The sequence below is a fragment of the Macaca fascicularis genome, chromosome 1 (assembly GCF_037993035.2).
Source record: "Macaca fascicularis isolate 582-1 chromosome 1, T2T-MFA8v1.1".
Classification (NCBI taxonomy): domain Eukaryota; kingdom Metazoa; phylum Chordata; class Mammalia; order Primates; family Cercopithecidae; genus Macaca; species Macaca fascicularis.
This window is the reverse complement of record NC_088375.1, coordinates 182,747,110-182,762,214: the sequence shown is the minus strand read 5'-3', so window position 1 is coordinate 182,762,214 and position 15,105 is coordinate 182,747,110. Positions and strand designations below refer to the sequence as shown.

General features: G+C 43.6%; 1 protein-coding gene and 1 pseudogene across 1 annotated transcript in view; one reads left to right on the top strand and one right to left on the bottom strand.

The window, feature by feature from the left end:
- The window catches only part of RAB3B (RAB3B, member RAS oncogene family), a 76,991-nt gene that overhangs the window by 53,557 nt on the left and 8,329 nt on the right, over positions 1 to 15,105 (bottom strand). Inside the window, exon 2 of the mRNA XM_005543380.5 lies at positions 9,615 to 9,842. Within this exon, the coding sequence (XP_005543437.2) occupies positions 9,615 to 9,842 (228 nt within the window). The remainder of the gene's footprint in view (positions 1 to 9,614; positions 9,843 to 15,105) is intronic.
- On the top strand, positions 13,254 to 13,602 carry LOC102122704 (small ribosomal subunit protein eS26 pseudogene; annotated as a pseudogene).

Here is a 15,105-nt window from a genome sequence, read left to right as displayed (position 1 = left end):
CTTTTCCTTTTTCTTTTTTTTTTTTTTTTTTTTTTTTTTTTAGATAGGATCTTGCTGTCACTCAGGCTGGAGTGCAGTGGCATGGTTATAGCTCAAGGCAGCCTCGACCTCCCAGGCTCAAGTGATCCTCTGGTCTCAGCCTCATGAGTAGCTGGGACTACAGGCACACGCCACCACACACACAGCTAATTTTTAAATTTTTTGTAGAGACAATGTCTCAGTATGCTGCTGGTCTCACTCCTAAGCTCAAGTGATCCTCCTGCCTTGGCCTCCAAAAGTGCTAGGATTACAGGCACGAGCCACCATACCCAGCCAGGTCTTTTACATGTTACTAACAGATGCTGTAGTAGTCAGAATAATAGTCTCCCAAATATATAATCCCTAGAATCTGTGAATATGTTACCTTACATGACAAAAGGGATTTTTGCAAATGTAATTAAATTAAGGATCTTGAAAACGGAGGATTGACCTGGAATGCCTGGGTGGGCCCATTATAGTCACAAGGGTTTTTACAAGAGACAAGCAGGAGGTTCAGAGAGGTTGGAAGATGTTCCACTGTGGCTTTGAAGATGGAAGAAGGGGGCCCCAGGCAAAGGGATGCAGGCAGCCTCTGGAAGCTGGAAAAGGCAAATTAAAGATCCGCCCCCAGATGAGGCCCTCCAGAGAGAACACAGACTGAAACCGGCCAACAACTTGATTTTAACCCAGTGAGACCCATCTTAGACTTCTGACCTCCAGAACTGTGAGATAATAAGTTTGTGTTGTCTTAAGTCACTAAGTTTGTAGTAATTTTAGTGCAGCAATAGGAAACTAATACAGAAGCCCATTAGACAGCTACCCAATCTCATATAATAATCCATTACTATACATTCTTAAATTCTAGGGAAAAGTCTCTTGATATCCTATTCTTCTTCCTCTAATCAGAACAAGAGAGCTATGGTATTCATTTTATTTCACTTTTGGGCTCATAATTTCAGTCTCATTAATTTCTAGAGAGCAGGGAATGTCACATTTATATTAATATCTCTATCCCCAGTATCTGGCACAGAATACATTTGTTAAATGGCTGCTGAAGAGCCACAGTCCTCCTTCGTCCAAGTTTCTGGTATGATTACCTTTCCCACATTCCTATGTTCCCTTACATTTCACTTATTCGTATATTACTGGCCCTAAGATACAGATCCTTGACATTCCCAGATTTAATACTCACTAGCTTTAATATTTATAAGTGACTCCAAAGCCACATTGTGACCTAACATTTCATGGAGGCTGCTGTGTGGACATAAGGCAGATGACTGATAAGTGAACCTTACTGACTGCCCAGCACTCCATCTCACCCTGACCTTGTTCTCAGTTCCTGTTTATATGGGGAGTTACTCTCATCACTGTGGAATTCAGATTCCCAGGAAATCTCTTAAAACTCCTCCTGTTTGTCCCAGTGTTTGTCATTCTGTCTAACCCCCCTTTGGAACCCATGGTCACTCTTATCTATGTCTTTAATTATAGTAAGAGCTATTGGGCAGGAGCAGTGGCTCACACCTGTAATCCCAGGACTTTTGAGAGGCCTAGGCGGGCAGATCACTTGAGCTCAGGAGTCAGAGACCAGCCTGGAGAACATGACAAAACTCTGTCTCTACAAAAAATACAAAACTTAGCCAAGTATGGTGGCATGCACCTATAGTCCCAGCTCCTGGGGAGGCTAAGGTGGGAGGATTGCTTAAGCCCGGGAGGTCGAGGCTGCAGTAAGCCATGAGAGTTCCACTGCACTCCAGCCTGGGCGACCCTGTCTCGAAATTAAATACATGAAGAAAATGATAATTTTTTTTTTTTTTTTTTGAGACGGAGTCTGGCTCTGTCGCCCAGGCTGGAGTGCAGTGGCTGGATCTCAGCTCACTGCAAGCTCCGCCTCCCAGGTTTGCGCCATTCTCCTGCCTCAGCCTCCCGAGTAGCTGGGACTACAGGCGCCCGCCACCTCGCCCGGCTATTTTTTTTGTATTTTTTAGTAGAGACAGGGTTTCACCGTGTTAGCCAGGATGGTCTCGATCTCCTGACCTCGTGATCTGCCCATCTCGGCCTCCCAAAGTGCTGGGATTACAGGCTTGAGCCACCGCGCCCGGCCAAAAATGATAATTTAAAAAAGCTGTTGGAGGAGGGACCCTCCTTTCTCTGTCCATGGAGATGGAGGCTCCTCCTACAGACTTGAGTGGAATGCTTTAGGCCTTAAATATTAGTAAATCTGGGCCACACAGACTTTGACTTTGAGTGAATGTTGTACGGGCTAATTACAGCCAGTGGCCCACGTTGACCTATGACTGGGTTTGTGTGTCTTTCTGACTCCAGAGTAAAGTATTAGCAAGCCCCATTCGCCGGAGGACTTTAGCCACGGCTTCATCCTCGTTTTTATGAGTAATAAGCCTTTTTTTTTTCTTTTTTTCTTACATTACTCCCCTTCTCTCTGACTCCTGCATCTATTTCTCAATGGGTTTAGGTGGGGAAAAAAAGGAATGCTATTTATCACTCTCCCTAGAACCTTAACAAAAACTACAATTTGTTGAGTGTTTACTCTGTGCCATACACTATGTTAGTGCTTTATACACTATGTTAGTGCTTTATACACATTATCTATGTATGTCTTTAGTTATACTAAGAGCTTTTAAATCATCACCAACACAGCAACAGATCCAACTAGAGACTACTTACTGCTGAGTGCTGGTTGCACTCAGTCTCTACAAGAAATATAAAATTTAGTCAGGCATGGCATAGCCAGGCACACCTGTAGTTCCAGCTACTAGGGAGGCTGAGGCGGGAGGATCACCTGAAACTGGGAGGCAGAGGTTCCAGTGAGCTGAGATCACACCACTGTACTCCAGCCTGGGAAACAGAGTCAGATCTCATTTCAAAAAAAAAAAAAAAAAAAAAAAAAAAACTAGAACCCAGGACCCAGAGTCCCAGGTGAGCTCATCCTCTGGATTGTTCTCTTGATCAGCACCAGACAGCCTCTGCAATGGGCCCCATATAGAGGTGGTGGAAGCCCCCTCCATTCTTCTATTCCCACAGGTCTCCAGGGGTTGCTTGGCAACCAGCACCCAGCAGTAAGTGGCCTCTAGTTGGATTCGTTGCTGTGGAGTTACCAAGTCTCGTCTCACACCTGTGCATGCTCTCGCTCCCTAATAATGAGGCTTCTCTCCTACCCCCACCTCCCCAGTAAGACTTTCTTCTCTGATCCACAATCATTAGCTTCTCAGGAAACAAAGGGAGCTCTCAGGGACCTTTGTGGTGAGGGCCTCCAGGGAATAAGGCACTCCCAAGACCCTCATCCCCCAGAGATGACAGAAATTCCTATTGTGGGTGGCCCTGCTCAGCAATGCTCATAACCTCCTCTTCTTCTGTCTGGAATCCCCTAAGAGAGATCAAATGGGCTGGAGGTATTTAACTGAACACTTCATACTGTGCTAGTCAGCCACTAAATGCTGTTCCAACACTCCGGGAACCACAGATGGAAAACCTTAGAAAGCAACCCAGTGGCCAGGCATGGTGGCTCACACCTGTAATCCCAGCACTTTCGGAGGCCGAGGCGGGCGGATCACGAGGTCAGGAGATCGAGACCATCCTGGCTAACATGGTGAAACCCCGTCTCTACTAAAAATACAAAAAAAAAAAAAGATTAACCGGGCGTGGTGGTGGGTGCCTGTAGTCCCAGCTACTTGGGAGGCTGAGGCAGGAGAATGGCGTGAACCCAGGAGGCGGAGCTTCCAGTGAGCCGAGATCGCGCCACTGCACTCCAGCCTGGGTGATAGAGTAAGACTCCACCTCAAAAAAAAAAAAGAAAGAAAGCAACCCAGTGACCCCTTGCATGTGGACCTGAAGGCAGAGAAAGGAAGGAACCCAATATGTATTGCATTCCCCAGACACAGTATTATCTTATCACATTTAGGCCCCCTCACCACCAGCAAACCTATGAGGCTTTTATAGTTGAAGACATTATCTATTCATAAAAATGAAGAGATTTACCACAGCTCACAAAACCAAAAAAAAAAAAAAATCACAAAACTTTTGTGTACAGAAGTGATATATACATAAACACACATAAATGTTCCCCCCTTTCCTTTTACAATGAAAGCAGTCTCCCCTTATCCTTGGAGGATAAGTTCCAAGCCCCTCAATGGATACCTGAAACCTCAGATAGTACCTAATCATATACAGTATACACTATGCTTTTTTCTTTTTTCTTTTTTTGAGATGGAGTCTCGCTCTGTTGCCTAGGCTGGAGTGCAATGTCCCAATCTTAGCTCACTGCAACCTCTGCCTCCTGGGTTCAAGCGATTCTCCTGCCTCACCCTCCTGAGTAACTGGGATTACAGGCGTCTGCCACCACGCCCAGCTAATTTTTTGTATTTTTAGTAAAGGCAGGGTTTCACTATGTTGGCCAGGCTGGTCTCGAACTCCTGACCTTGTGATCCGCCCGTCTCAGCCTCGCAAAGTGCTCGGATTACAGGCATGGGCCACCGTACCCAGCCCACACTATGCTTTTTCAATTTGATAACCATGATGGCTACAGAGAGTCTAATGGGCAGATAGCAAAGACAGCACGGATACGCTGGACAAAGGGATCATTCATGCCCTAGGCAGGACAGAGCAAGACAGTGCAATATTTCATCATGCTACTCAAAACAGTATGCAATTTAGGCCAGGCGCAGTGACTCATGTCTGTAATCCCAGCACTTTGGGAGGCCAAGGTAGGCGGATCACTTGAGGTCAGAAGTTCGAGACCAGCCTGGCCAACATGGTGAAACCCCATCTCTACTAAAAATACAAAAATTAGCCAGGCATAGTGGTATGCACCTGTAATCTCAGTTGCTCCAGAAGCAGGAGAATCGCTTGAACCCAGGAGGTGGAGGTTGCAGTGAGCTGAGCTCATGTCACTGCACTCCAGCCTGGGTGACAGAGTGAGACTCTATCTCAAAAAAAAAAAAAAAAAAAAAAAAAAAAGAACATATGTAATTTAAAATTTATTAGCTTATTTCTAGAATTTTCTGTTTAGTATTTTCAGATCTAGAGGACCCCAGGTAACTGAAACCTTGGAAAGTGAAACCAAGGATAAGAGGGGACAGTAATTGCTCATCAAATTCTGTAAATTGTAGTTCTAAATCTTTCTCCTCATTTCCATCCTTTATGTCATTTTGTCACTCTTAGCGTTATGGACTGAATGTCTATGTCCTCCCAAAATGTGTATGTTGAAGCCCTAACCCTCAGTGTGCTTGTATGTGGAGATGAGGCCTCAAAGGAAGTAATTAAAGTTAAATGGTGTCATAAGAGTGAGTTCTGATCCAACAGAATTTGTGTCATTATAAGAAGAGACACCAAAGAGTTTGCACCTCTCTCCCCCATGCCCATGCACCAGGGAAAGGCCACAAGAACACAGAGTGGGAAGGCAGCCCGAGGGGAGAGCTCACATCAGACATCAACCCTGCTGGCACCTTGATCTTAGACTTCTAGTCTCCAGACTGTGAGAAAATTAATTTCAATTATATTTTGTTATGGCAGCCAGAGCAGAATAATACACTTAGTTCAGCCCCATATAATTTACCCAAGCCCTCGCTTGCTTGCTTGCTTCCTTTCTTTTATAGCTGGTCACTACTATATTTGTGTATTAATTTTTAGATAGCTTTTTGAGGTATAATTGATACACAAAAAAATACACTTATTTAATGTATACAATTTGATGAGTTTGGATCCAAAACCTGGTTTCTTTGCCTCATTTACATCTACCCTTCAAACTGAAGCCAGGAATTTTTCTAAAATGCAAATCTAACTTGTTTAAACCGTTTTATGGCTCCCAGTGCCTATGGTGGTGGTCTCCAACTTACATCCCTTTAAGTAAGAAAAATTTAGATACAGCATGCACAGTGTATGTGTATTCCTTAGATTATATATCTACATGTCTACTTCTATACACAAAAGATATTAAAATATATAAAGTTAAAATAAACAATACTTAAATGTTTAAAATCTAATGTATTCATGAACAGTCCAGAAAACTTTATTTTTGCTGCATAAAAGCACAAACACACACATAAAAACCCTTTGTTAATTTCCCTTCAGCAAAAGCAACGAGAATGACCATGTCATCTATGGCCATACCACCCTGAACATGCCCGATCTCGTCTAATCTTGGAAGCTAAGAGGGGTTGGGACTGGTTAGTACTTGGATGGGAGATTGACCATGTCAGATCTAATTACATTGTCATTGATTTTACCTCCAAACGTGGCTGACAATGAACTTGTGTTGGGAGTTGGAAAAACATCAGTTCAGCCATTTTCTTTATGCTCATTTGGGTTCACTATAATCTTCTAGTATAGTCTTCAATCAGAGGTTTCTTTATAGGACTCTTTAAAAGCCATATATCCATTATGACATTTCATTTAGTTAAAACTAGATCATGTAATCAATAAATCCACTTAACCAGGCAGAAGAAAACCACAAAAGCTCACAATTGGCCGAACATAAACAAAGAAGTGAGTCAGTCCACTGTCAACCCCTTAGAAGGGCAGAATGGCTCCTCCTGTCTCAAGATTTTTTGAGTGCAGGCTATCTGACCATCTGATATGGTGATCAAACAAAGACACTTCTGACAATCCACATAGTAAATATCAGTAAAAAATATTTTATGTTCCAAGATTAAAAGTAAGCTCTAATAATTTCTTCAGTTCCCTAAGGAATCATCAAGCATGAATCCTCTGGCTGATGACAAGAACTTTCTGTTTGCCGTGGAAGATCTCTTTGAACCCCAATCTGCCGCCTATAGCCTCTCCAGCAAATTTCTCTCTCAGCACCAGCTCTGCTCTTTCACAACCTTGATCCAGTTTTACTGTATTGCTCACCACGCCCCAAATATTCTGTGCTCACATCCCCCTGTGCACGAACTGCAAGGATGATGTCAGATAACACAAGTGAAAGCACCTGGCACCTAATAGGTGCTTTTAGTAAATGCATGTTGACTTTCACCTCAAGCTAGTTAAACTAAGTGGTTCTACAAAGTTAGCCTGCCGCAAAACCACCTGGAAAACTTGTCATAGCACAGATCGTTGTCACTCACCCACCAGAGTTTCTGACTCAATAGTTCTAATGTGGGCCTGAGAAGTTGCATTTCTAACAAATTCCAAGGTGATGTTGATGCCATGGGTCTGGGAATCAGTGAACTAGACGACTCATATAGCTTCTCCTATTTCTAACGATCTCTGAATCCTCAATGCCTTTAATACAGAGCAAATGAACAATGAACTTTTATCCCTATATAATATTTGACATTATCATGAAGGGAAATATGAACTCTATAATACCTCAGATGCACAGTGTAGAGAAAAGAGCATATACTTTTGAATCAGAAGATCTTCTTGAAATCCCACTTTATAGCAGTGTCGTTGACCTAAGGTAAGTTAACTAATCTCTGAGTCTGAGTTTCTTATTCGGCAAAACAGGAGTGTATTAAAGTAGTACCTGCTTCATAGTGTTAATTGTGAGATAATATATATGGGAAATAATTAGTAAAAAGAAAAGTACTATATACAGACTGCCCCAATAAGACGTACGCATAATGTATTAATGTACATTTAACACGTAGAATAGAAAGATAATAAATAATACATGTTTTGGTTGGGTGTGGTGGCTCATGCCTGTAATCCTAGCACTTTGGGAGACCGACACGGGTGGATCACCTGAGTCAGGAGTTCAAGATCAGCCTGGCCAATATGGTGAAACCCCGTCTCTACTAAAAATACAAAAATTAGCCAGGCATGGTGGCACACGCCTATAATTGCAGCTACTCAGGGGACTGAGGCAGGAGAATCTATTGAACCTGAGAGGCGGAAGTTGCAGTGAGCCAAGATAGTGCCACTGCACTCCAGCCCAGGCTACAGAGTGAGACTCGGTCTCGAAAAAAATAAAATAAAATAATACTAATACATGTTTTGAATACTTTAAATCACAAATTTTCAAAATTTCCAATCCAAATACTAATTCATTTTTGAAAACTATATGATCTACATGTTGCTATATCATCTAAAATATGTACATAATTTATTAGTACTACTGGTAGATACTAATAATAGTAGTAGCTGTGGCAGCCATCTTCCAAGACGGTCCCCAATGATACTTTCCTCCCAATATCCACACTTTTGTGTAGTTTCCTCCCATGCTGAATCAGTAACCAATAGAATGCTGTAAGGCTAAGGCTAACTCACAAGGGACATTGCCACTTCCTGTGGCCTTTTACATCTCTCACTCTGGGAAAAGCCAGCTGCTACACAAATAAAGACACTTAAGCAGCTCTGTGAAGACACTCTAAAAGGCCAATGGGAAAGAAGTAAGGCCTCCTGCCAACAGCTAGCACCAGACATGTGAGTGTGCAGCCTTAAGATCCTCCAGCCCCAGGCTAAGCACGGTGGCTCACGCCTTTAATCCCAGCACTTTGGGAGGCTGAGGCGGGTGGATCACGAGGTCAGGAGTTCGAGACCAGCCTGGCCAACATGAAAAAACCCCATCTCTACTAAAAATACAAAAATTAGCTGGGCATGGTGGCAGGCGCCTGTTAGTCCCAGCTACTCGGGAGGCTGGGGCAGGAGAATCGCTTGAACCCGGGAGGTGGAGGTTGCAGTGAGCCGAGATCATGTCACTGCACTCCAGCCTGGGCAACAGAGCAAGACTGTGTCTTAAAAAAAACAAAAAAAAAAGATCTTCCAGCCCCAGTCTATGTTTCAGATGATTGCAACCCAAACCAACAGCTGGCTACACCTCATGAGAGGCCCCAAGCCACTCCCAAATGCTTGATCCACAGAAACTATAACATAATGAATTATTATTGCTGTTTTGACACTACAAATTTATTTATCTATCTATCTATTTATTTATTTGAGATGGAGTCTTGCTCCATTGCCCAGGCTGGAGTGCAGTGGCATGATCATGGCTCACCGCAGCCTCGACCTCCTGGGTTCAAGCAATGCTTCCACCTCAGCCCCCAAGTAACTGGGACTACAGGCGCCCACCACCATGCTCAGCTATTTGTTTTATTTTTTGTAGAGATGAGGTCTCACAATGTTGCCCAGTCCGGCACTATGAACTTATAAAGTGTTCTGTTATAGGACAGTAGATAACTGATACTGTAGCTAACATTTAGTGTGCATTTACAATGTTCCAGGAACTATGCCAAGGAACTAAGGACCCAACAGCCTTATGATGCAGATGCTATTACAATCCCCAAAGAAGAAAGGGTGCCCCAGAGAAGTTAAGCCATTCAGTCAAGTTCCATGACTAGTAAGTGGCAGAAGCAGAATTTGAACCCAAGTCTCTAACTCCAAGCCCCAGTTTCTTGGTCACTCATTTAGACAAGCCAACATAAAACCTCCTGCATAGTTAAACAGCAGAAGCAACTGAACCCCTGGAGGAGAGCAAACTTGTATAAAGCTAGCAGAGGGTAACCCAGGGGCCACACCTGAAACAGCATTAATGCCTGATGCTGCAAGCCCCAGAAGTTCCAGGCTGACCCCACCTCCCAGCCCTTATATTGTCAGGCCAGCCACCTCTCAGGAAAATCATGCCCAAGATTCCCAGGACTCACCCAGATCTGTAGTTTCACCCGCTTCTCGTGACGGTAGACCGTCTTCACCTTGAAGTCGATGCCCACAGTGCTAACAAAGGCCGGGGTGAACGTGTCATCAGCATAGCGGAAGAGGAAGGAGGTCTTGCCAACACTGCTGTTGCCAATGATAAGCAGTTTAAACATGTAGTCAAAATTCTGGTCAGAGGCGTCTTTGACTCCAGTTTTACCATCCGTCACTGAAGCCATCTGCAAGAGAGACCTAGGGTCACTCAGGAACAGACCTTCAGTGTCACCTTGAGTCACCAACCTTCTAATGGTCTCCCCACCATTCACGCACTCACTCCTTACTCCAGCAGCACTGAGGAAATGCACACTACTCAGAATCACTCCATCACTACACCTGCCCCAAATGTTGTCTCAGCACTGGGGTGGAACCCAGCTCCTCCCATTCATTCCTTCAGCAAATATTTACTGAGCACATTGATCTGGGGCAAGCCCTGTGCTGGTCATGGGACTTACAAATATGAGTCAGACATGGTGCCTGACCTCTAGGTGGACAAAGACTAGAATAAAAGGTGGGTCAACACAGAGTAACAAAGCAGTAGATAAGTGATAAGACAGAGGAGTCCTGGCTGAGGAAGTCCATGAGAAGCATCTTACTGAGCCTGGAGGCCCGGTGATCAAGGAAAGGCTCCTGGAGGAAGCAGCTCCTGAGCTATTTTGGAGAGGGGGAAAAAAAAAAGCCAAGAACAGCAAACACATGCGCATCCAAGGAAAGACTCAGTATAAAGAGCTATCACTCTCTTGCTTTAAAAACTTTTATGACTCAGAAGGCTGAAGTGGGAGGATCACTTGAGCCCAGGAGTTCAACGCTGCGGGGAGCCATGATCATGCCACTGAATGCCAGCCTGGGCAACAGAGCAAGACCTCATCTCTAAAAAATAAAATAAATAAAAAATAGAAACTTTCATGGCTTTCCACAGCTCTAAAGATGAAGTCCAAACTGCTCAACTTGACAAATAACCAACTAACCAAAGAGCCAACTCTCTAAGCTTTATCTTCCTATACCCCTTCTCTTCACCAACCTGTGCTTCCTTTAGATCAAATTACACACTTTATGCCAAATAAGCCACATTATTTCTTGCCTTTGTCCCTTTATACATATATTCCTTCTGCCTAGAATTCTCTTTTCCTCCTAACAAACTCCTACCCATCCTTGGAGGTCCAGGTCAAGTGCCAGCTTCCCTGTGCATGGCAGAGGCAAGCACTCCTGCCCCTGTGCCCTCAGAACACTGTAACAGCCCTTATATCACTTCAGCACTGTTGGAATGAGCAGCTGGGCCTTAATGGACTTCATTCCTAGATGTCTGGTTTCCAGCACGAATCCTAGCACACAATAAACACTCAGGAAATGTGTGCTGAATTCATCACAGTCACTTCATCACTCTGGGGCTCAATCTCCTCATCTGCAAAATGGGGAGAACAATTTCCACCCTGCTCTTCTCACAGGGCTATCACAGGACTCAAATGAGATAACAATGGATGAAACCATTATCAACTGGTAAATTCCACACAGGTGTGAACATATGTCCTTATTATTCCAAAGCCTTCAAAGCCTAGGTCCTTTATTTGTTCACTCATTCATTCATTCATTCATTCAGCAAATATTTAATACATGCCAGACCTTTCCTGAGACCCCAGCCTTCTCAGTTCTGTCACCCTCTGCTTTCCTAGAACACCCAAATCTGAACTCCATAATTCAGCACTTGGTCACATGGTCTTATTTAAGTCTTTAATTGTCTTGGAAGCCTCAGGCACCCTGCTTCTCCACCTGAAATCTCCCCTTGTGCTCAGCACAAGGGTACCCATATGGCTGGATGAGCGGTCAGAGGAGGGTGGGAGGACAGCATTCAAGTGTGATGGTGTCTGGGTTTTCATTCTTGTTAGGAATTCCTGCTTTTTTCCCCAAGGGAAAATAAAGGGCATGAGGCTGGTAGGTATGGCTCTTTGGGTCTCTCAGGTGAGCTGTAAGGATAAGGAGCTGATTAATGTAGGTTTGAAGCTCTCTTGAAGAAAAGTTAGACAAATATGTAAGATTGTCAGCAGCCTTTTAATAAAAGTTCCTTGCATATGTCACCACTGGACTCCTGTGGTCTCTGCTCTTTCTTCCCTTTGCTCCCAGCTCTCAATCCTTATCTGAGACTCTAAGTTCCATCCCTGTATCATCTGTCCCATGACAAGACTCACTAGGCAAGTGTGGAACATGCCCAGGCCACTTGGAGACTGAGGTATAGCACTTACATGGAGGAAGAAAGTGAGGTTGGAAGGGAGGGTGCCATTGGCTGCTTAAACCATCTCACAGCCTTAACTTTTCAGCTTTTCATGGTACTAGGTGCAAAGGCTATTGCAAAAACTTGCCATGCAAAGGCATTATGCTTTTACTTTTTTATTTTATTTTATTTTTTGAGATGGAGTCTTGCTCTTTTGCCCAGACTGAAGTGCAGTGGTGCAATCTCTGCTCACTGCAACCTCTGCCCCCTGAGTTCAAGCGATTCTCCTGCCTCAGCCTCCCAAGTAGCTGGGATTACAGGCATCCACCATCACGCCTAGTTAATTTTTGTATTTTTAATAGAGACAGGGTTTTGCCATGTTAACCAGGCTGGTTTGAACTCCTAACCTCAGGTGATCCACCTGCCTCAGCCTCCCAAAGAGCTAGGATTACAGGTGTGAGCCACAACTCCTGGCCACATTATGCTTTTTCTACATTAAAACAAAGGACGCAACCACAACAACCTCACGCCATCCTCCACTCTGCTGTTTGCCAGTCATCTTTCTTTGTTCACAAGAGAAAATTCCTACTATGAATGTATTCATTATAAAAAAGTTGAAAATTATATGAAAGTGTAAAAAAGAGAATTTAAAATTAACTGACATCTGGCCAGGCACGGTGGCTCAGGCCTGTAATCCCAGCACTTTGGGAGGCCGAGGTGGGTGAATCACGAGGTCAAGACATTGAGACCATCCTGGCTAACACAGCGAAACCCCATCTCTGGAAAAATACAAAAAATTGGCCGGGTGTGGTGGTGGGTGCCTGTTGTCTCAGCTACTTGGGAGGCTGAGGCAGGAAAATGGCATGAACATGGGAGGCAGAGCTTGTAGTGAGCTGAGATCCATGCCACTGCACTCCAGCCTGGGCAACAGAGCGAGACACCACCCCAAAAAAAAAAAAAAAAAAATTAACTGACATCCCACCCACTCAGAAACTATGGCTTTTAACATTTTAGTGTATGTCCTTCAATATTTTTTCATACAAGAGTGCCACCTAAGGCCAGGTGCAGTGGCTCACACCTGCAATCCCAGCACTTTGGGAGGCCCAAGTGGGAGGATGGCTTCAGGTCAGGAGTTCAAGACCAGCCTGGGCAACATAGGGAGACCCCATTTCTACAAAAAGTAAAAAATTAGCCAGGTGTGGAGGCACACATCTATAATCCCAGCTGCTTGGGATGCTGAGGCAGGAGTATTATTTGAGCCCAGAAATTTGAAGCTGCAGTAAGCCATGATTGTGTCACTGCACTCCCGCTTGGGCAACAGAGCAAGACTGTCTCTACCAAAAAAAAAAAAAAACAAAACCTCCTCTCTCCAGTCCACGCCTCCAAGATGACAAAGAAAAGAAGGAACAACGGTCGTGCCAAAAAAGGCCCGCGACCACATGCAGCCTATTCACTGCATGAACTGTGCCCAATGTGTATACAAGGACAAGGCCATTAAGAAATTCGTCATTCAAAACATAGTGGAGGCCACAGCAGTCAGGGACATTTCTGAAGCAAGTGTCTTTGATGCCTATGTGCTTCCCAAGCAGTATGTGAAGCTACATTACTGTGTGAGTTGTGCGATTCACAGCAAAGTAGTCAGGAATCGGCCTCATGAAGCCTGCAAGGACCAAACACCCCCACCCGGATTTAGACCTGCGGGTGCTGCCCCACGGCTCCCACCAAAGCCCATGTAAGGAGCTGAGTCCTTAAAGACTGAAGATGGACTATTCTCTGGAGAAAACTAAAATGGAAATTGTACTTAAAAAACAGGCCATCTATTTTAATATTATATTTTATTTGTTAATTTAAAAGATAATACACACTTATGGAAAATAATTCAAGCATATCCTATTTGCAAGTATTACCTTTTTTACCAGCTGTAGTTTAATTCTTATTTTATTTTATTTTTTGAGACAGGGTCTCACTCTGTTGCCCAGGCTGGAGTGCAATGGCGCTATCTTGGCTTACTAGTCTTGACCTCCTGGGCTCAAGTGATCCTTTTACCTCAGCTTCCCGAGTAGCTGGGACTACAGGCATGTGCCACCATGCCCAGCTAATTTTTGTACTTTTTGTAGAGATGGGGTTTCACCATGTTGTCCAGGCTGGTCTCAAACCGGGATCAAGTGATCTGCCCTCCATGGCCTCCCAAAGTGCTAGCATTACAGGCAAGAGCCACTGCACCCAGCTGCATTATTTTCTTAATTCCTGGCATCAAAAGCAAGTAATATGAAACCTAAAGGTTTAAACTGAAAAGTAAGTCTTGCTTCCATCTTTGATTCCTGATCCAGCTCCCCTCCCCCAGAGGCATACATGTTATCAATTTATATATCCTTCAGAGATAGCCTTTGCATATATAAGCAAAGAGATCTATTTATATTTTATTTATATACAAATAACATACCATGCATTTTAGTCTATACCTTCTATGCATATTGCAATAGCTGATATCGTATGCACAGAAGGTAGAGACTAGAATATACGGTATGCTATTATTTAGCAAATCACTTAAATTTTAAAAGTACAATCATGAACCGCATAACAACGTTTCAGTCAGTGACAGACCACATGTACAATGGTGGTCCCATAAGATTATAATGGAGCTGAAAAATTCCTATTGCCTAGTGACCTAGTAGCCATGGTAACATTGTAGCACAACATATTACTCACGTTTGTGTTGACACTGGTGTAAACAAACCTACTACATTGCCAGTTGTATAAAAGTACAGCACATACTATTATGTGCAATACATAATACTTGATATTGATAATAAATGACTATGTTACTGGTTTCTATATTTACTTACTACACTTTTATTGTTATTTTAGAGTGTACTTTTTCTACTTAATTTTTTTTTTTAAGTTAACAGTAAAACAGCCTCAGGCAGGTCCTTCAGAAGGTATTCCAGAAGAAGACATTGCCATAAGAGATGACAGCTCCATGCCTATTATTGCCCTTGAAGACCTTCCAGTGGGACAAGATGTGGAAATGGAAGGCAGTGATATTGATGCTCCTGTACCCTGTGTAGGCCTAAGCTCATGTGTGTATTTGTGTCTTCCTTTTTAACAAAATAATTTCAAACATACATTTTAAAACTAAGGAAGAAAATAAAGAAGAGTCCAGGTTCAGTGGCTCATGCCTGTAATTCCAACACTTTGGGAGGCCAAGGTGGGAGAATCGCTCAAGCCAAGGAGTTTGA